The 23,394-nt window shown below is 40.7% G+C and overlaps 1 protein-coding gene across 1 annotated transcript; it reads right to left on the reverse strand.

The window, feature by feature from the left end:
- Window positions 1-397: 397 nt before the first annotated feature.
- On the reverse strand, window positions 398-22,522 carry CDC20B (cell division cycle 20B). The gene is made up of 11 exons (XM_059833453.1): window positions 22,517-22,522; window positions 21,364-21,586; window positions 19,656-19,777; window positions 15,014-15,113; window positions 12,171-12,281; window positions 10,338-10,534; window positions 9,374-9,468; window positions 6,240-6,468; window positions 5,015-5,140; window positions 4,169-4,286; window positions 398-561 (listed from the first exon to the last, which is right to left on the reverse strand). The coding sequence occupies exons 1-11, from the start codon at window positions 22,520-22,522 to the stop codon at window positions 398-400; spliced, it is 1,491 nt and encodes a 496-aa protein (XP_059689436.1).
- Between the last annotated feature and the right edge of the window lie 872 nt (window positions 22,523-23,394).

The raw sequence follows: 23,394 nt of genomic DNA on the forward strand, positions 1-23,394 counted from the left end.
TGCTGAGCTTAGCCTTTGAATGATTCAAGGCAATTTACACAAATTGGCATATGGTTCCCAATGGGGACGCTGAGATGATGTAAAATTACTTAGAAGAATCATAGCTAAAAGCAGAAACTAAGACTTTATGCTGGCACTTGACACAAGGTGGATTCCATCCATGCTTGCTAGTTTAGTGAAAATAAATATGCTGTTATTCTTCAGAATTAGAATATTTTTCCTCTAGGGTAAGTAAGACAAGCTACTAACATTTCACATGATGGACTGATGGGGAAAATTGCTTTCTCTTGAAAAAATTATACTATCTTTCACCATGTTTCCATTGGAAGGAACATACATATTTTGAATTATTGAATGGGCTAAGTACATTTAATCACTTGCTTTCAAGGAAAAGAAGTCACACGAATGAGCTCAGATAACCATTAGAAAAAGCCTTGTTCCTGTGCTTGCTCTCCCCAGACTCGTGGGATTTCCACAGACAAGCTATCCCATCAGCCGCAACAGAAATGAGCTTGCTCTCATCTGGGCTCAGGGCTATGTGCAGGACTCTCCCTTTGTGACCTATAAAATAAAATACATACAAAAAATGCAAAGATACATCAAAATTCTACACTGATTATGCCAGTCACTTTCACCACCCCCACCCACAGCATGGCTTGCTCCACTTTTACTGTAGCAGCTCAAAGCGCTGCATACGATGTGGGGAGCTAGCATTATCTATAGAATATTTTCACATTAAGAAAGAGCTGAAGGCAATATTTGCTTATTAGGGACCAGGCTTTAACTGCCAGGACTGCACAACATTGAGAAGACATTTCTGTCAAAGCAGAACATTGAACCTCAACTCTTGGTTCTCCGTTCCATTTACAACATCAATCCCATCTGTGTTTGGTAATGTGCCTCACTGCTGAGCTTTCCCATCTGGCTGCAGAAGCCTTGCAGACGGTTTGCAGCTGATCCAACAATCATGAGATAGTGTCTCCAGCTGCTCAGTTATTACTGTGAAGGAGATCTTTTAACAGTGATCCCACTGAATAATTTATTGGAACTGTATATTGAGTTTGTCTGCAGTTGTAGCAAACTTTGGGAGCCAGACACTGAAGGACAGAAGCTACCCCAGTCTAGCAGCACAAAGAACGTACAAAACTCATTAATCTTATTATACAAGTATGTCCCTCAGTAGAATCAACTGAACTTGAACTGAAAGCAGAAACAGTCTGGTATTAAACTGAGACTGTTGAGACCTGTATTTACCTCTGCTCCCCTGTATTATCTAGCACAGTATCAATACTAAGCAAACCCATGGGGTTTTTAGGCACACAGGGGCATGAGAAATTAGAAGCTTTTTTACCCTAAGTTACTGGCCGTTAGCCTCTTTGGTTGGGTGAGTTACTGACAATCATACAGCTGAGCTGGTCACGCAAGGGGACAAAAAAAGAAACTTCTGAGACATAGTGTATCTCATCTAAAACAAACCAGATGAACCACATCCTAAAAGGAAGTGTGAAGGTATGAAGGTAGTCTGGGGTGAACAACTTGAATGAATGTAGGTGACCTATGTCCTTGCATCATCTGTACCTGAGTTCTCCATGAACACAATGGGGATAGCACTTCTCTAGCTCAAAATAATACAATGAGGTTAAACATGTGAGGAACTGTAAAGCCCTCTGAAACTGTGGTACTTATCACAATGGTACCGTAGGACTGTTGTAGATGGACAGTCTGCTCTAACTTTGCAAACCTGCTACAATGGCTCTCTGGAGCCACTGTGACTAAAAGGAAGTATCTGCTGCCGTGGTACTGAGTAACATGTGTCCCACCTAAACTTGGTGACTAGAACTTAGACAACACCACTAAATTATTTCAGCAGAGGTTAATTTTCAGACTTTGTTCCTTCTCAAGTTATTGAAGTGTACATGATCTTTGTCAATATTTAAGAACATGAGTTTACAACTCAGTGAATTCTTTACACTGTCTCCATTCAGCATCTGTAACAATTTTGAAAGAACAGCTGGAGATGTAGTCTTTGGAAGCATTCAAAACTATCCACAACACTGACTGAAATCTGATTAATAGTTTCAGTCAAAAAGGCGTGAAGGCGGATACGGAGAAATCAGAAAAGCTGAAATTACTAATTTCCATGTTTTCTGAGTAGAGAGGGCTGGCGTGTTATTTCATTGTTTCAAGATCACATTCAGATACTTTTCAAAGCAATTACGTATTTTGTTTGCTTGTGTGTTTTCTTTGATTTACAACAACTTTTCTAAGGGGACGGCATTTACATCCAAAATTAATATTTTTTTCTAGTAAATTAATCTAGTATTTCTACCAGAAGCATCTCAAAAATTGACTCAGTGCTATAAAAAGGTCACTATCTTTCAGCTGTTACTCTGTTCTGAATGCACCTGGTAATAGGCAACCTCAATTACTAAAGTACTCAAGAGTAGCTGATGGTGCTTCATTGTTAGCTGAGGTCTTCAGCATTTTGCAGGAGGATTAAACAATGAGATTCAGTTATGATTTATCTGTTCATTTCTTTAGGTGTAAAACTCATGTGGTTAAGGGTGTCAGAGGCTGATTTAGAACCATCTCACAATCACCCATCACAGTATTTTTTCTGAACATATTTTGATACATTGACAATTTCTTCCAACATTCAGTTGCTTATAGTAAGGTAATAAGAGTCTTCATAAGCGGGAATATATCTGTGTAACAATTACCTGGTCTTCTTGTTCAGGAAAATTAGTTTCTCTTGCAGACAAGTAAACTGAATAGGAAACAGGATGAACACCCTCCTGCTTCACCAAATTACCAATGCATTTGACTTATATGGTAAATGTTTTACACGACACGCTATTCTCAAAGGTAAGAGTAAATCTAGGTTTCACTTCAAAGTCTATATTCAAGACTTACAAAGATTTGAGAAACCTCAAGCTACAGTGGTTAAGACTAATGATCATGTCACTTCCCAAATAATTTCTCAGAACATCACAGGACATGACCTTAAGAACTACAGATAAATGAGTAGGGATAAGGAAGGAAAAGCAGCGCAGACAAGCAGCATTACACAAGGATAATGTGTAATCATATCCACGTATGTCTCTGCTGCCCTCTCTCTTCCGTCCACCTTTGTTTTAATTCTCCTGTGCTTTCCTCTTACAGGGTAGTGTTGAAGCCAAGTCCCTGATTCCACCCAAGTCACTGGTTCCAAGGACAGCATCCCAGTATAGCTGGGATTTAATAAACCAGGAATTTAATAAATGCCTTCAAATGTAGTGATAAGGTCAAAAAGTATTTGTAAATATCAGCTGTTAGGTTAAAAATCCAAAGCTTCTTTGGCCATATCTTGTCAGTAAGTGTGAAAAAACAACCATACTTGTGAAAATGCAGCCAGTATGCAAATAATTTGTTTTTTCTTTTAACTTCAGATGCTTATATTGGTTCACTTCAGTTAACACTGAAACAAGTAAAACTTAATGGATAGGAGTGATAGCAAACATTAGAAATAAGAAGGCTTAATAGCAAGGAATAACTTTTATGTATAGTGTCACCTTACACCTCCATGGACCAATACAGAGCCGCAAGGCAACTCCATTTCCTCTAGCTGTCAGCACGGTACACGGGAAACAGGCTGCACTGCATTGCTTCACAGCCAAAATCATTCATTAAAACCCAGACAGCTCTAAATAACAGATGGAGATTTATTTCAAACGTCATTAGGAAGCTGGTTCAGTATCCTTCCATGATGAGCTGCAAAATCGAAAAGCCACAGCTAGTTTGAGTTATCTAGAAGGCCATCAGTCTAGAATATATTGGAAGCAACCTGACATTAGCACACTCAGTCCAGGTTTAGTAAGCCTCAGGGAGAAGTGGAAATCCGTATCCTGCACCTGGGATGGCCTTAGAAATGATAGGAGAGAATCCCATCATTAAAACCAAGGAATTTTACAGCAGCAGTTTATACTATTATCTTAATAAGTCAAACTTTACAATCCCATGCATCAGGATTGTGCACATGAATGCATGTGTGTAGACAGAGGGAGGATGCATAGGTGACTGCTCTTTTAACTCTGTTTTACATACATGCAAAAGGTATGCACTTGAAAAAACACACTGATTAGACAGTTAGTTAACTGAAATAGTTCAAACTATTAACTGAAATACTTGCCATAGAGTTCTGATGAATTGATAAGCATGGGATACTTCCATATTTTCATCTGATTTCCAGGAAGGCCTTGTCCAGTCATCAGTTCACTGGTTTTGGTTAACCAGAGCAAGGAACAAATCTATTGCAGTTTAAAATTCCGCTTTAGTTTTCAGAAAGGGTCAACACGTACCATTCAGTAAATTTGAAATGTTATCTGCAATGTTTAAACAAGCTACTGAGAAATAGCCCTGGCAGAATATTTACTTATTTAGAAGGGTCATTTCATTCCTTACAATGCTTCAAAGTACAGTTGCCTTATTGTCCTATCTAAATGTGATAATAGCCTATCAGTATAAAACCAAAGCCCTTTAAACACATCCTCAGATAAACTGTAATAGCTCCAGGAAACTCAACAGCTATGCTGCTTTACTCTAGCTGAGAATATGTTCCCCTGTCTCCTAGTACTCAAACTCCAGAGACAGATGTTTGCCCTCTGACTCTTACACCTCTTCTCACCCCAGCACTCTGGGAATTTTCCCTCCCTCTCAACATTCTCTCCACATCAGGAGTTTTGGCCAAAACTATTATTGCCAATAAGGAAAAGATGATGAGAAGCGTCTGGCTGCAAGACCACCTCCTCTTCAATCACTTCTGTGTGGAGACAGAAGTGGTGAATGAGAAACGACAAACTGCTTCTGAGTCTAATCACACACTGCAGTGCCGAATGTAGCACAATCGCATATTCAGAGAAAATCCTGCTGTTCCTCTGACCGCAGAACCACCCTCAAAGTCAGTGGGTCTTTGCCAAATGAGCACAGCTATACAAGAAGAGCATAGCCTAAGTATGCAGACATTTCATCATTTCACCTGAGAATCTGTAGCTACACTTCGGATTATTTTCTCACGATTTATGTCCCAGACACGCAAAATCCCATCTTTCATTCCACCCCCTGTAGCAAGGACTTTGGACTGCCAAGGACACCAGTTCACAGCCTAAAAAAAAAAGAAAACAGATGCCAGAACAGACTAGGAGGTTAGCTGAAAAAACAGAGTGGATTTTGCTTAAAAGCTTAGTTGGAAAAATTAACTGCAACAAGCACCCAGAATGTATCTTTGGCTTTTTTCACCCTATACCATGCTTTTCCTCCATACACACACAGCAATGTAGAATCCCAAAACTCAAAATGCGGCTTCCTTTGCCATACACAGTAGCCTACACTGTCCCACATATGCTCATAAAACTCCAGTTTCTCTGCTTACCCTTCACAGTCCACAGATTCACACCCCAGTACCAGAAGAACCCAGCAGGACACAGTCTTACTGCCTAAGCCAAGCCATCACAGAAGCCTAAGTGATGCAACTTACAGGGCTCACAAGAGACCTGGTTTCTTCTGAGATATTTCCAGGATATGCCTAAGGCCTAGACTCTAGCTGAAGAAAAGCTACTAAGAACTGCATTCCACCTATTTCAATAATTTCCTCTGACCCTTCAACAACAGTGCTTTCAGGCCAGCCTCAGATTTTTCTGGGAGGATAAACAGATTACAAATGCTGGACTCCCCCGCCTTTTACTGCTGATACCTATCCTCTCTCCCACACAGACTGGGACTTCATAAAGATGAACAGACTATGTTGTCTCATTTCCAGCTTCTTACTTCACATTCTTTGCTACCAGCAATGACATGAAAATATGGGCAAGAAGGCAAAAGAAACCTCGTATTTAAAATAATTTCAGCAGAGAGAATTTTCCAAAATTCCAAAAATTGAAAGATCTTGTTTGTTAACTTGTAAGTATTGTGCCACCAAAGTTTTCTGTGAAAAACAGAGGAGAGGGCTGTAAATTTTATTTCTATATGGCACTATATTTACAAAGGCCTAGTAATCCAGCAAGATTTCCTTATCAAAGCCCTAGTAAACTTACCTGTGATTTGGAATGAGGAGAACTGGTCTTAAAATTAATTGCATCACAGTCAGGGGAGAAGAAATTAATAGAAATCAGTGAGATAATTTGAAAAATTCCCTAACTGCCCACATCAATAATGTGATTTCATGAGAGCAAATACAGAAAAGCAGACATTCCTTCTCCATATACCTTAACTGCTGAGGAATGAGGTATGGTTTTCAGTGGCTGTGACTGCAATTTCACACCAGGGTCACCAGGCCAGATATTCAATACACCATCACTAGACCCACTTGCCAGTAACTGGTTGGTTAGTGACCATTTCAGGCTGCAAATGCTCTGTTTGTTTTGGCAAAGAGTCCCAACATGGTGCTGAGCAACCCGAACATCATGGTGATGAATAGATCCTAGTCGTGAACCACTGTAGATGAAAAAAGGCAGCATGGGTTTAATGTTAAAGAAGACAAGCTACATCATCACACTGATGTTTCTTCAGTGGTTTCAGAAGTAAACCACATCAGAGTGAAACGTGCCTGCAGAACAACAGTATTTCAGTAAAAGGAAACACAAACCAACTATCAAAAGCACACCCATACTGTAGAGGTGCCTCACCACAGAAAGGAGCCAAGCAGCTGCTCAGTTCAAGGCATTCAGAATACCTGTTCTCTCTCATGGTTTTCATTTCCCTGAAGATATATTGCATTGTATGCCACAAATCTGCACCCTGTTGAACTGTCAAGCCATTTAATGTAAACTCTTTCCTGTTCTTCATGAAAAATAGTATTGCAGGTTGATTTTTGCCACGGCCAGATATGACTCCATGCCCAACAAAGAGGCAGTGTAAAACTGCATTGTTCTGGCAAAGGGCTTACTAGTGAGTAACAGTGTGTTCTTTGGTTCTGTCCCTTCCCTTGTCACCTTTCTCCCTCCCACTTCCAGGCTTAAAGAAAATCTGCACAGCTTGACACTGTTGCACTAATTGCCTATTAGAAAATGGATGCATGGTTCTACAGCCAGTATCATCAGTCTACCAAAGGAAGGAAGAAATACCCTGTTACAGCTTAGCGCCTAAACATGCGTTTCACACATCAATAGTAGAATTGAACTGAAAATATTGAAAATACCTTGTAGGTCATTTTCTTTTCCTGCCTTTGTAAGGATATTACCTACATTAAACCTATGACAAAAGAGAAGAGCTTCCTGCTGGAAGTTCACACTTCCAACTATTTTGATGATGCTGAAAAAATCAGCAAGTTCAATACCATCTTTCTGGGTATCTGAGAAACAGATATCTGACATTACTGCAATAGATTAATTTAAGGCAATAATGACTGCAGACTTTCCCCTACTGGCTCATAAAGATTTTTCAAATGCAAGTTGAGTGATTTGGAAGCTCTAAAATGCACACAAAAAACTGACTGATTGCGAGAAACATCATTCTGTTGTGCTTGTATTATGGACTTGCCAAGCTCTTGAAGTTCACAAAAGCATGAGAGATTCCAACCAAGCAGTGCTCCAGTGAATATTAAGCACATCTTTATGGAAAATACCTATGACAATACACAGGAATATGTGCATTATATACAAAGGCATCATCACTTGCCTCCTGAAGATTTATATAGATTTTTCCTACTAAATAATAAGCAGAAAATCTAACCAAAAGAAACAGAATTGAATTGCCAGTGTTGGCCATATTAAGGTTTTCAGTAATTCTAGCGGTATGAGTGGGAAGGAACTGGGCTCCTGAGAATCCTGGCTGAAAGGACATTTTTCCACTTGGCATAAAAAGAAATAAGAATTATTTGCTTTTGGCACAGAAAATGGCATTTGCTTTGCTAAATACAAAGAGAAGCCAACAAAATTTTTGTGATGGGTTAATTTATGGTACTGAAATTTATTTACAGGTTCATGATGATGTGTTGTTGGACTACTTTTAACCACAGAAATTGGTATGTAATCCCAAAGTATCAATTGTCCACAGTAAAGTTTACTGTAAGAATGGTGTTCTTATTTTAGTAACAATGAATATTAACTCCACATCTTTTTTTCTACTTATACAGACATTTTAACTCTGCCCTAATGTTAGAATGAACTGGTTAGTTTCAAACTTAGCAAGAGAAATAAATGTCATCTCAACCTCATCTGTCAACCATAACTGTAGTTCACAGGTTCATGCTGAATTTTATCCTCAATTTCTACTCAGAGAGATCTGTAATTTAAGTTTGTTGTTTTCACTCCTTTGGCCAAGCTGAAATGCAAATTGAAACTAATGCTTACTGTAATAAGGTTATGCCATTTGGCATTGTCAGGATGTTTGAGCTGCATCCTTGTAACTTAATCCACACAGTGTACCTACTCCAGTTAAAGCATTTTATTACCTGGTTGTTCAGCTGGTATCCTTGTACCTCACTCCACCTAGCACACCTAATACAATCAAAAGCCACAGCATCTTGTGAAATCAAAATAAAACTATCATCTCTAGTGTTCCTATCCAGAGATACTAGTTTCATTTTGAGTTTAACAATAAAGTCAGTCCACCCTTGCTATTATTTCTGCATTTAAGTAAAACAGAAGACTATCACATAATTTTAAAATCATAGAAGCATCCATCATAAACAAGTCTCCACTCAGACCCTTCAAGACTCAGTCAAAGATCTGAAACAGAAAGTGTGACAAAAAGAACCACAAAAGAGTACACTTGATCTTTCTCATCTGAATCCCCATATTGAAATGATTCCAAAATATAAAATATTCACCAGCTAGTGTAAAATTCACCCTTGGCAAAGCAAAGGTCAACCACTTCAATCCTCCTTGGGTTGTAGATAACAATAAGCCGGCCTCCCCTTGTAGACACACAGCTAGAGAGGTGTGCAACTCTAACAGCTGTGTTTTGCTGTGCATCTAAACAGACAGATGCAGTCTTGATAATAATGGAAGGGCAGTCTAAACTATATGTGCTTTCCCCAGCACCAGGCAGGCTATGATTTTTGGAGTCCAGACACACTGGAGACACCACCATTTCAAGCTCAGGCTTTGCACAAAACCAGAGCCACAGCTTCCACATCCTAATGAAATTCTGCAAGTGGTGACAGCTTTCTGGAAGGAGACTAAGAAAGAAACTAAAGAGGCAGGCTAAATCCCCTCCATTTAGTACATGGCTTTCCTGCCATACACTAAATCTACATGTGATTTCTGAGATGGCCAATAAGTAGAGGGACAGGATAAATCACTTTTGAGCAAAGCCAATGAAAACAGCTAAAATGAATGGGACATTTCTCTAAGTACAAGCAGCAGGACTCATTCTGGGAATATGCTATACCACTCACCTGCTCAGAATATAATGATTCCAGCTCAAAGCTCCAACTACAGACAAGTGACCAAACATATTTCTCAACCTCTTTTTGGTTTCAATGTCCCACAGCTGCCAATCCAAAACAAACAAGAAATACAAATTTAACGACAAAAAGAAAAAAGATTTTTTTCTCTTCATCTGTTTTCAAGTAAGCCACTGCCCAGTTCTGATTTGACATATGGACAACCTCAAGCTCATTTATTTCACAAGTAAGACAAGGAGTATTTCCAAATTTTGGCACTTATATCAGTGATGCTGAAATCAGACAGGATTGAAGGGAATGCACATCTCTGAGTTTAAAGATATTTATTTACATGTCAGTATTTGGAAGTCCATACTTGAAAGCACTGACCTTCAGTACCTTCAGATTGCCGACTCAGGACTGCAGCAGGTAGGTCCCCCTATTATCAGGCATCTCAGCCAAGGTCCCACAAAAAACTTTTGATAACAGGATTGTCCTGCAACAGCAGGCTGAGAGGTATGTGTGTAATCAGACTGAAGTCAAATTCTCCTGTGTGAATCCATAAGGAGAGTGTTGCCTTGAGTTCTCAAGGCATTGATCACTAGAGTGATCTTAGCAAGAGAGTTACAAGAAAAAATAGCCTGTGCTGAGTAAAATAATTTAATGAAAGAGTACCTCTTACCAGTGTAAAAACCCATCTGATTGCCTCTGGACAACTGAATCATTAATTCAGTCATCAGCATTTTAGTGGCTTCAGAGGCTCCATTACATATAGATAACACTGGATGTCACTAAGCCATTCAGTAACGTGCAGCGTGATACAGGGAAATGCCATATATTGTCTCCAGCAGAGTTCTTCTGTAGTTTAGCCAATCTTTTTTCATTTATTTCCTTAAAAAAAAATTAGTATCAAGTTGTCTTGTGGCCACTTTAGCTTAAAAATGGAGAAAGACTAAAAAAGTAAATTATCTAGTACTTGTACTTCTCCATCACTGGTGCCAATTGCAAGGCAAGTTCCTTCTTTTATCCAAGCCAGAGATGAAATGTATTTGGAACTGGAATTCAAATCAATGCTTTCAACGGCTTGAAGAGTTCCTCCATTCCAGATGCGTGCAGCAGGTCCTACAGCAATAGCAATGAGATTTTCAAGGTTCCAGTCCAGTATGTTTAGATCTAGAAGAAAGCTACTAAAAATTACTGCAAAAAAGTTGTAGGTAATAGGATGGGGTGAGGGGGAGTATGGTTTGGGGGAAAGAGGCTTTTTTTTTTAATAGCTATGGAAAAGGTTCAAGAGAATGCTTCTATGAAACCTTTACAAGCAAGTATTCCTCCTATATGAAGGAGAGCGTCTCTAACAAGCCAAGGTCTTCATAAGGCTGATCTCCACAAACTGGTATGTTTGCACAGCAGTATCTGACTTACAGCTTCCCCACTAGAATTTTTTAACCTATCACCCTGCATTTTGGATCACCACATCACTCACTATAATTTCTGCCATCAGAAATTAGGCTCCTCTACCAACAGCTACAGTTCCAAAAACACCCTTGTTCCAAGGTAATTCTTGTTATTGAGAAAGACATAGGAAAGAGTCTACATGCTACAGCCTATCCCACATCCTCGGGTTAATGATAACATTTACCCTGCACATCATAGGAAAAAAAATGCAGACAGGAATTAGGGAAATTCTGTCCCTCACCTTCAGAGCTTGCTCAGCAAGTGGTGGTATTTCCACTGCCCCTGATTCTGGGTGCATTGCACTTGCATATCCTGGCAAAGCAAGTCACTACAGCAATTAGCCTCAGAACAGACTGCTATGTCAGGTAGGCCAGAAGAAGTTGGTATACAACATTTAATACAAACCCAGGACATTCTCCCATGTTAAGCGAAATCCTCAGCTGTCCATCTAGGGCAGCGTAAAAGTCCTGAAGCACATTAGACTGTTACCATAGGCCAAGGACTGACATCATATCTTTGTAACTAAAATCCCTCTTAAGAACAGCCGAATCTGTCAGTCAGCTGTTTGACTACAGTCCTGGTTGTTGCAGCCAGAAATAAGTATTAAGAAATCACTTCCAAAGACTTCTGTTAGTGGTGTTAGTCTTGGGACATACCTTGTGCACAATCAGTGTAAATCATACAAACCTACCTTTGTCCTGTTCATAGATGTACATGAACACTTGCAAGGATATGTTGAAAAAACCTCCACAGGGAAAATTATGAACACTTGCACATACAGAGTTGTTTGTTAGATCTTATGAAGTGTTAAAACATTTATTTGCTGCTGTAGACCAGAGATCCACGTGTGTTCTTGGGTAACTTGGGTATGTTTTATTTTTGCCTGTGCACCACCAAAGATGTAAGTGAAGAATTTAGTTCAGAAGGTATCTATCATCCAAACCATAAACAATGTCACTGATGTCTCCCAAAATAAGATACTTCAAAGTCTGCTCAATAAAGTTGCTGCTGTGTTCACTGGCTGCTAGATATCCAAGGCTGATAGCTGAAACATTTAACTTAATTAAGCAGAGGTAAGTATATTGGTTTGATTTGAAAGTCGTATTGAGATATATAGGTGAAGGAAACTGCATGAGAGTTAGGTAGTATTGATTCTAGGGTTTGATCAGTCATGTCTCCATCCTGGGACAGGCAGTTTTCAAAGATGCATCATTATAAGAAAAATTACAACATGTATATGTCCTGCAGAGTTCCCATTTTATGTGACACGGACACACCTTCACCATCTTTCTTGAAACATACATAAGGACTCCCAGTCTCTGCAAAAACCACCACACAGGAGAAATTAACTTACAGTAATCATTGCGCAAGCCAGTAATATGAAGCCTCACTTCTGGCTCCAGTGGTATGGAAGGCTTCATGATGGTAACAGCTCTAAACTGATTCCGGGTCCTCTCTCGGCATCCTGCATTTGAAGATTCAACACACACAAATCAGTAATGCAAAACACCACCAGTTTTTCTCAGGCCTAAGCCTTTTACACTCGCACTATACTTGTCTCTCCATGGTCCTAAGGAGGCCAGAAGGGTCTAATTTATCCTGGGTAGGCTCAAAACACTAGACACACTAAACTAGGTGAAAGCCACCTTTTATGACCTCTTTCAAACTTCCATGTATTTAGTCACCTAGAATGAAGAATAGGGTCCACTATATTTTGTTTAAATTGTACTACAGAACAATACAGAACGTGGGGGATTTTTGACTTTTTCGCCTTAGTTTTCTGGCAAAAGTTGTTCATAGCAGTTCGTTTCATATGTGCTCTCCCACTTCAAAACACCCTCATGCAGCAAGTAACTTTTTTGCTTTCTGGTATTAATTTCCCATGAAAAGGTCTCCCCATCAATACTTAACCACAGGAAAAGGTTTTTAAAGCACACACACTTTGATCACAGCACACTAAGCTTGGAACAACACATCATAAGCGAGAAACAAAGCAAATACAAGTATGAGCAAGCAGAAGAGTCATCCTTTGTGGTCATTGTCTACATTATGCTGCAAGGACTCCTAAACACCATAGAAAAAAGCTAGATCATTAGCACTATGAATAATTTAATGCTAGATTTTATGTGTAAAAAATTATCTTGCTGTAACATGCAGAGCAGAAAGCTGGAGATTCACATTTCTGTGCTTTTCTCTGTGTTTTGACTTCCTTTTTGAATTATTCTCTAGAAAGGAGTATTTAGAATGAATATTGTAAGTTTCAGGGGCAGAAGACATTACTTATGTCTACAATTAACCTTCTCTGTTCAAAAAAATTCAACACTGACAAAGTTTTTGTGCTCTGTAACTTAAATACACACATAAACATCCTATATGGAAGATCAATGACAAATTGTGGAGAACTTATTTCACTTGGTCCTTCCCTACTCTGTCCTCGATCTTCTCCCCTAATCCAAAATTCATTTCAGACAAACAACAAATGTTTCCCCTCTCAGCTGTGGTACCCTCCCCTTCAAATAAAAACTGAAGATGAGCAAGAAGTGGGCCACAGTGACTTTCTTCTGTATCTAAAATTTTGTAGAGTTAAACAATCAAGAAGGCTTGCAGGAATGACCTTCTCAGACCTGCCCAATAGGATATGTAACACTGCATTTTAACACTAAAAATGTCTAATATCACTGAAATGAGATTTCTCTGTACAGAAAAAGCTCTATTTCTAATACCTAGATTTTTGGTTATTTTTTGAAAACTTTACCAAACCTTTCTGAACCCAGCCAAGTAAGAAAATTCAGGAAAACTAAGGCACTTAATTGTAACAGTTGAATGAGTGGCAACACTTCCGACACACTTTGAAAATGTTTTTCTTTAATGTTGGTAGCTGGTATTGAGCAGTGAGCTATAAAGGGTGAAATCATCTCTGTAACTCATTTCAGATTTCTCTTGTCTCATGAGTAATTCATCTACCCCAAATTCATACTGATCACGCTTTCAGCTCTATTCACGTACTTCATTGACACATGAATGTGCATAGCAGGCTTTTTAATTAGTGAAAATTAAGCTTCATTACACCATTTTGTGTTACTTTGCGTGCGTACTAGCAGATGGTCACTGACTTTTGACAGGATTTCAGCTCTCACATGCCTGTGTCATTTCTCAAAATGAGACTCAGAAAGTGGTAACTAGTCAGCACTGTCACACCAGACCACTTGATCAACAAGTAGGTGGGTGGGATAAAACCCGGTATTCCTGATACCTGTATTCATTTGCCATCGAGAAGAAAAACACTGTGACTAATCCCCATACTGTTGCTATTGACTGCTCTGAAATGAGTCTTATTTGCATGGAGAAGAGAAATAAAGGAATATATAAATCTATCACATGGCCCCCAACTTCTTCTGCAGGAGCATAACTCCAGATTCATAAAGAAGCTGTTTCTCATTGTCTTTACATGAACATGAATCAGGCCCTGACAGGCAAGAACTCGTCATATAGAGAAATAGCCAGATCACCAAAACAAATCATCTGTCCAACACAGAACACAACAAAATATTGGTCTGATAGTTAATGAACTGCCTCATACTCAGATAACTCTGGGAATATCTGTATTATTTCACAGGTTAGCTCTTCACATCCCACCTGTTTTCCAAGTGCCTGATCATTCACACTCCCTTATGCTCCTTCATTCCTAGGATATATTTTGGAGCAAATTAACCAACTTCCCTGCAGATGAAACCAGAGGCGGTGCTAGGGACAGTTTGCTCCAGCTTCCTCTCCCTACAGATAGGAGCAACAAGACCCCACCATCTCTGCATGTCTTGCACTCTCATGTACCCAACAGTCCATATGATACATATCCTGTGCCCATTCTGCAGCACAACCCCACATTATTTCTGGGTTCTGAAACTGAAAAGCCAAAAGGAAATCCATGTTTTAGGGCCACTAGTGCATCAGATAGAGCCCAAAGGAGAGCCAGGTAAAATACTAGAGGTGAACCTCAGTGGAAGAGGTAGAATACTATCTTTTCACAGGCAGTGGGAACTCTAGAAGTAGCCCCGAGCAGTGTAGATCTCAGCGACTTTGCATTATTCTGTAATACTTGATGGAACAGTTAGATGCACTGGCTTTTCCAGTATAGCTGCAGCCTGCTGTATCTTACTGTTCAGTGTGCATGAGAATATTTGCTATATTGGAACATACCTTTCCAGATGCAATTGCTATTTTCACAGACCTTCATGTCACCACTTTCTGCAATGCTATATCCAACCTCCTGGACCACTGGAAGCTGAGAAGGACATTTCTGCCAATGCAATGAAGTGAAAACATGACTGAATGAAGAAATCTGTCAAAAAATGTATGTAAGCATCATCGATAACACAACTCCCAAAAAAGGGCTCAACACTCATTACATAAAAGCTTCAAAACAGCTTGTCTCTTGCATGGGAGATCAGTGACAAATATAGAACACCAGTGTCCAAATCATGTGCTCTAACTTGAGCCACCATCTTTCTTTCCATAAAACATCAGTTCACTGCTAATGATCACACAAACTTTAACAAAGCTGTTTGAACAAGGCCATCTTACCAGCAGAAGAGGTCCCTGGACCTGTATGTCTGTAGGTGCTGCCACAGGTCACCTGTCAAACCTTAGTGCTCTCTTGTCCTCTTCGTAATTGGCATTTGGGCTAATTTTACCAGCATACAATGCCATGTTTCTGCATGCAGACAGTACATCTGATGCCTCAGGCTTGCTCTACGAGGGAAGATCAGGCTTGTAGTGCATACACTGCAGGGCCAGAAATTCCAGCATGAGACATACTGGATGTCAGAGTCCTCTCTCAAATCAGGGTCCCAGAGCCTGGACTCCATGATCCCATTCCTTAAACCAATATTACAATATGAAACTGAAAATATATACAAGGTGACTCAGAGGAATAAGACTTTTTTAATTACGTTATCATTTCTTTGCATGTCAGAGAAACAGATGATGCAGCAGACAAAGATAAGAAAAGGGAGATCTGAATTGTTACTGGAACTTTTTCTTTTTTTGAAAAAAATTAGCTTAGGCCTTTAGCCAACATTCAGGCAAAGGCTCAGATCAGCTCACACAGGATATAAATCTCTTCACAATCCCTAGTAATATGCATTTCTTCACAATGTTCACTGGGTTGAATGCTCTGATGCCAGTTGTCTGTTTGGTCTGTAATTCTTTATTTACAGTCAGGTGGAAATGCAGCTGATTATTTACCAGCCACTCAAGATTGGTATGTTCTTCCTCCAATGTCTGTGAACTCTATCCTTCCAAGCACACACAGTGTTACTTTTCTTCAAAACCCTGTTGCAATCATGATAAGAAATACCTTACAAAAACATAGCTGGAAAAAAAGTGTTCCTCCTTTATATATCCCAGCTGCTCTACAGCAGGCCTTCAGATTTGAGAGGCACTTTCTGTATGATTTATATAGACAACTTGGCAGAAAGCTAATCAGATTGCTTAGATCTTTGTCCCTCTAAATTAAGTGCAGACATTTCTGTGGAAAAATAATTGTGTATATGAGGAAGTAATCTTTTGGTCCACAAAGAGACCACACACATTCACTGGAATGTGAAAAGATTTTATTTTCAATGCATCCCATCCCTTTATGCTACCCAGAGGCACAAATTAAATAGTCATTAATTACTATATTTAAGAAGATTAATAGATTTTCATATGGTTTTAGCCAAGACTGACTTCCAAATGGTTTTAGGAAGAACTTGGATTTTGCTCATTCCACAATGTTATCTCAAAGACCCCCACATCACACTTCTAGGAAATGGTTGTGGTCCTTTATGTAGAACTCTGAATATCTTAGTTCTAACTCAACTCCTGCTTGTAAAAAAAGTGTAATTCTAGGTAAGCCACTTCACTGTAGAGATGAAAGACTGACACACAGAAGACTGACGTGTGGATGTGGCATTGTGGGATGTAGCTTGATGCGACATGGTGCTGTGTGGTGTTGGGTGGGTTGGTTTTTGGTGTGTTGTGCCTTGTTGTTGTTGTGTGGTGGTTGGCTTGCGTGGGTTGTTTGGTTTTTTTTGGTTTTTGGGTTTTTTTTTTTTTTTTTTTTTTTTTTTCAGGTTGGACTTGATGATCTTACAGGTCTTTTCCAACCGTAGTGATTCTGTGATTCTGTGATTCTGTGACACATGGTTCATAGCGAGACCAGTACTGTTTAATACCTTCATCAACGATATAGTGCTATAGAGTCCACCCTCAGCAGATTTGCCGATGACACCAAGCTGAGTGGTGTGGTTGACATGCCTAGGGGACGGGATGCCATTCAGAGGGACCTGGACAAGCTTGAGAAATGGGCCCATGTGAACCTCAGGAGGTTCAACAAGGCCAAATGCAAGGTCTTGTACCTGCGTCGGGGCAACCCCCGGTATCAATGCAGGCTGAGGGATGAAGGGGTGTAGAGCAGCCCTGCCAAGAGGGACTTAGGGGTACTGGTGGATGAAAAGCTGGACATGAGCCCACAATGTGTGCTCACAGCCCAGAAAGCCAACCATAACCTGAGCTGCATCAAAAGAAGTGTGGCCAGCAGGTTGAGGGAGGTGGTTCTGCCCCTCTACTCTGCTCTGGTGAGACCCCACCTGGAGTACTGCATCCAGCTCTGGAGCCCTCAGTACAGGAAAGACATGGACCTGCTGGAGCGGGTCCAGAGGAGGGCCACAAAAATTATCAGAGGGATGGAACATCTCTCCTGTGAGGAAAGGCTGAGAGAGTTGGGGTTGTTCAGCCTGGAGAAGAGAAGGCTCTGGGAAGACCTTATTGCTGCCTTTCAGTACTTACAGGGGGCTTATAAGGAAGATGGGGACAGAGTTTTTAGTAGGGCCTGTAGCAATAGGACAAGGGGTAATGGTTTTAAACTAAAAGAAGGTGGATTTAGACTAGATATAAGGAAGAAATTTTTTACTATGAGGGTGGTGAAACACTGGAACAAGTTGCCCAGAGAGGTGGGAGATGTCCCATCCCTGGAAAGACAGGTATCTCAGCAACCTGATCTAGTTGAAGATGTCCCTGCTCATTGCAGGGGCATTGGACTAGAGGACCTTTAAAGGTCTCTTCAAACCCAAACCAGTCTATGACTCTATGACCAAGACTGAAGACAATGACATGTATTCATCTTTTAAAAGACATTATATTTTAAGGAAGTAAGAATGTTTTACATACATTACTTCATAGAAAGTTCTTATCATCTCACAAAAAAGTTTTACTAAATTTCTTTATGGGGTAGATTCAACTAAGATTCAACTAAACACACTGAGTTGTATATTTTAACAATTCTAAAATCCACAGACTCTCCAATCAGACCATGGAGGTGGATGGAAAGGAGGAAAGCACTGTTGTTGAAAGAAGTATTTTCCAGACTATTTTGCTTATTTAGAAAGGAAAGTGATTGCCCCGAGGACCAGGTTTCCCAGAATGATGTAAAACCATGGTCTTTTTCCAACATCCAGTGACCTTCAAGAGTACGATTATTACAAGATATCAGTGAACAAGCCTGTTAGCCCACCTGCCCTGACACTACTTCCTTTTCTTAGAAGTTGAGCTTGATACCATCACAGAAACTTCTCAATAATATCAGTTAAGGATTACAAACCACTATAAGCAAGGACATTGAGTATGTATCTGTGAAGCACCCTTACCCAACAGTTATGGTCAAAAAAGTAATCATGTGAAAACAGCTATCAGCATCTTCAGTACTGACCTTGTAACTGGTGCAATCAAGGACAGCACAAGAAAAAGCTTGGTCACTGACTAAGTTTACAACTTAATCATGGAATCATTAAGGTTGGAAAAGACCTTTAAGATCATCAAGTCCAACCATCAACCCAACACCACCATGCCCACTAAATCATGTCCTGAAGTGCCACATCTACACATTTTTGAACACCTCCGGTGATGGCGACTCCACCACCCCCCTGGGCAGCCTGTTCCAATGTTCTACCACAGTCACAATTAGATAGCATTAAAACAGAGAGGTGTTTTTGAGTGTAATGTTATGGTAATAACTTTTACTAATACACACAAGTATCACCATGCTTCAAATGAAAAGTCAATTTTCAAGAAGTTAGTGAGCAGAAACAGGTGGGTGGCTGGAGCATAGATTTATTTAAGATGACCAAAAAGCATTGGATAATGCCTAAAAAGAAAAAAAAAAATTGGTGTGGCAGTGTCCGCTAGCAAAAATGAAGGAATAAAGTTTACAGCCATAGAAAACAACGCCTAAATGGGAAGTGATCTTTATTTCACATGTTAGGCAGATTCTATGTGTTCTTTCACCCTTGGCCAAGAATCTGACCTTCTATTGTCATGACAAAAAAATTTATTCTCTGAAAGCTACTTTTTGGCAATTTTTTCATAGCACCTCGTTCTGTCTACGTGACAAAATGAACAGCTACATCCTGCACACTGAAGAAATGATCTTCTTCACACATAGTGGTGATAAAAGTAAGTGGAAAACTGAGTCATTCATACTTTTCATGCGTATTTTTTATAACACACGTTTTCCCTCAGAGGTAAAAAAATGTATCTTGAGGGCTTCATTAGCTTGGTTTTGCTTTTAGTTTGCAGGATGATAGCCCTGCAGGAAGTGGAGAAAAGCTGAATGAAATAAATGATGAAGCAATTGCTCCTGACATTTCTCCAGCAGACATTTCCTAAATGGACCTCCTCTTCCTACTGTTCTCCATGTCAAAAAGGTAGTATCTGCGTAAGTTTCCAGGCAAAAGATAAGGTTAAAAAAACACATCAGGAAAGCAAATAGCCTACCTGTGCATTTAAATGTTGCATTACTCACCTGTTTCTTTTGCATTTCAGCTCTCCTATTATTCGTCCCTTCCAAGCCTGCTGCAGTATGACTGCTAAGTAGAGTCACAACAGTTTTCGTGATGGAGAGCTTCTTAGGCACCTGCGGTATCACTGGAAAAACAGTTTTAGGTAAAAAAACCCCTTTAAAAACCATACACATGGATATTTGTCACGTACTTTTCAGAATAGCACTGACTTCGAACTAGCAGTACTCTAAAAGCAGATCTGACATACTAAGTGGGACAACGTAAATATGGACATTTGAGCCAGTTACCCTGCTTTCCTTTTGTTAGTGAAGAGAAAGAGACATTTCTACAGCACTATTCATCTTATCCTAAAAGAGATGTCTAAAAAAGGTCAAAGTGATCATTCCCTTTATAGAGTTCCTGTTTACTACTGCAGCTCATATCCAACCTTAGATTTATTGACTGGTTAGACAGGATCCTACCCCATACGAAATCAGTAACTGATTTCCCAGAACCACACAGGATTTCACCATTGCTAGTAGAGACAGCAGGCAGGACTTTCTGTTCTAGAAACTGAAGTAAAGAAGACTTCACCTTGTTTTAGAATCTGAGTTTCCTAGAGCTGGGCATGTATTATTGAACAGCTCTGGTATTCTGCTTAGCAGAAGATAGAATTGCACTTTCTGACCAACAGCCATGGCATAGTAGGAACACATCCTGACCACTAAACAGCATCTTTTATTTGCTCTCCAAAGATTTCAATTATTAATCAAGAAATGAGCCTTGTTTAGTTCCGTAGATCTTCCAGGAAGCTCCTCTTATACATGCAGCATGTAAACCCTTCCCCACTTTCCCCTGGCACTGTTGGAAGTAGGAGTCTGAGTTCAAAGGCTCATTTAACCTTTCCTCAGCTCCTCCCTTAGAGTCAGTTCTTCTCCAAAACAAGTCAGAGTACTGAAAGTTTTATCTGTGCTCTGAATGTCCCTCAGATAAGTCTCCCCCTAAGGTGAGTTGAGTGTGAGTGTCCCTTGGCCACGGTCCCTTTGCCAATACCTGAAGCCTTACACATTGGAGGAGAGACAATAACACAGGGCAAGCTTCTCTTCAGTGAGCGTACACTATATCACATGCAGGCACGCAGACCGGTCCAAGTTCTGCAGTTATGGCTGGGTCTGCGGTAGCTGTGTGTAAGGCAAAGGAGACGCAGAAGGAAGGAAAGGAGACAGGCCTGTATAAATTCTCCTGCTCTCCTGTCAGTTATTGTTTACTATTCCAGATATGAAGGTGCAGCAACAAACCCTGTGCACTGTTACAGCCTAATGCGACTTAAACCCAGTCCAAAACAGCCCCCATCATACAGGGAAAAAGATTGGTCTGCAACAGGCATTGCTTGGCTGGGGATAAGACTTTCTTCTCTCTTCTCTTTCACCCCCCTTTGATGTCAGCTGTCCTAGGCTGTCTGCCCGCTGGTCACAGGAACTGTGGGCCCAGCTTTCCTCTCACAACAGCAGTGTACTCCTGCTGAGAGGACACTGGCCCTGAGCTTGCTCTGCCTGTGAAGGTCTGCACAGACTGCTGCTGCTGCACACTGCCATACCCAGAGCGCCTGACAACTGGGACACAGGGAGACACCAACCCACACCTTACGCTAATTCCCTGCTCCAGCTTATTTCAGAATTCCCTGCATGAGGCCACCCTGTATACGAACATGTTCCTTGAATCCTGTCTGACCTGGAGCCTTCCCAGGTGTGCTGACGAGCTGGGCTCCCCCGGGGGCGCAGAGATGGGTCACGGAGCGGGCCCTGCGCGGCTCCGCTGTGCCGCCTCTCGCGTGCAGCTGCTGCCATCTTGTGGCGAGAGGGCTGCTCGCCACCGGAGCCGGGGCCGCCAGCTTCCTCTTCCTCCTAATGGAGCTCTTAAACCTGGAGTACGAGGTCCTTTCTGAGTCAGGGGCCTGCACAAGTGAAAGGAGACAAAACACCACAATTAGCCGTGACGTAGTATCATTCTGTCCTTTCACGCTGTTTTGAGTTTTCTTCTGCCACGCCGCATGAGCTCAGTCCACCTCAGAGCAGCAGGCCATGGAAATGGATGTTGGGCTGAGGGTGGCTTGAGCAGTCAGGCACCTGGGTGGAAAAAGAGGGGAGGGGGGAACATAAAGAAAGAAATGTGCCCCTGTACTCAGCACTGGTGAGGCCGCACCTCGAATCCTGTGTTCAGTTTTGGGCCCCTCACTACCAGAAGGACATTGAGGTGCTGGAGCGTGTCCAGAGAAGGGCGACGAAGCTGTTGAGGGGTCTGGAGCACAAGTCTTATGAGGAGCGGCTGAGGGAACTGGGGTTGTTCAGTCTGGAGAAGAGGAGGCTGAGGGGAGACCTTATCGCTCTCTACAGTTACCTGAAAGGGGGTTGCAGAGAGGTGGGTGTTGGCCTCTTCTCCCAAGTGACTAGTGACAGGACAGGAGGAAATGGCCTCAAGTTGCACCAGGGGAGGTTCAGACTGGATATTAGGAAAAAGTTCTTTACTGAGAGAGTGGTGAGACACTGGAACAGGCTGCCCAGGGAGGTGGTGGAGTCACCGTCACTGGAGGTGTTCAAAAAACGTGTAGACATGGCACTTGGGAACAGGGTTTAGTGGACATGGTGGTGTTGGGTTGATGGTTGGGCTTTATGATCTTACAGGTCTTTTCCAACCTTAATGATTCTGTGAAATGTTGCTGGTCAGATAAGTACCCCTGAATCAACTGTCACACAGAAAGCCTGTTGCAGAGAAGAAACCTAGATTTGTGTCATTCATCAACTAGGCTACAGCACTGGCCTTTGAAAGACCCAAGGCGTAGGATCCTGGCTCTGGTCTTTCCTGAGAGACGGGGATTTGGGCAAACCCACATGTTGGCTGTCGGGAACCAGGCTGGTTTTCTGATCTTCACTGAAAGAAGAACTTAGTTCACTTCTGATTTCTGAATCTTCTCACCACTGCTGTGGCATACCCATGTTATTATTTTGTATGTTATCTTATACTTTTTAATACCTTAAGGTATAGTAAATAAAGATTAAATGACAGATTTACATTTCTTACTTTCAAAATCATTCATAGAGCAATTTGTGTCAGAAAAGCGTAAAACTTAAGAATGTATCAAAATCTGAAATGCAAGAGCCCAGGTAATATTAAACACAGGATTTTGTTTTTCAGACAGTTTTAAAGCAATGTTTTAGGGAAAACAGTGAAAGTAACAACAGTAAGGAAGCACAGTGAGTGTAATAGTCTTCTGGATCATTATTAGGTACTCCAGTAAATATTTGTAACATAATAAGTCTTGTAATATTTTTTTTATTTCTGAAATAATATTAGATGCAAATTATAAGCTGTTGAGACATAACTTAGACACCAGGATTTTGCATGGATTTTCTGAAATCAAACACATTCAAACTTGCTTTTAAAGTCAGCATTAGTCACCTGTGTTTGCTTGTTGAGTATAGCTTTGTTCATTTCAGCACAGAAGTCTGTGCCTTTTCTGTCCCCACCACCGAAATACCACGCTCACAGGCCTCACTGCCAGGCAGAGATCAAGCCTCACATGTCCTCAGACCACAGGAAACACACAAACAAATACTGAAATTTCACAGTATTTCCAAAGCATGTCTCCATTATGTAGAACTGTGTGAAACTCTCGATATAGTCTTGTTAAATAAAATTAACATGGACCTTAGCTATTAAAGAACATTATAGAAATGGCTGAACATACCACTATGATATTGTACA

Source organism: Gavia stellata, chromosome Z (assembly GCF_030936135.1).
Source record: "Gavia stellata isolate bGavSte3 chromosome Z, bGavSte3.hap2, whole genome shotgun sequence".
NCBI lineage: Eukaryota > Metazoa > Chordata > Aves > Gaviiformes > Gaviidae > Gavia > Gavia stellata.

Excerpts from the sequence above, each read along its gene's own strand:
- CDC20B (XM_059833453.1), bottom strand. Across the intron at positions 15,114-19,655 it reads CTGAAATGCAAAAGAAACAG|AAATGTCCTTCTCAGCTTCC; the intron begins GTGAGTAATGCA and ends TTGCATTGGCAG. Across the intron at positions 562-4,168 it reads CAATTCATCAGAACTCTATG|GTCACAAAGGGAGAGTCCTG; the intron begins GCAAGTATTTCA and ends TTTATTTTATAG.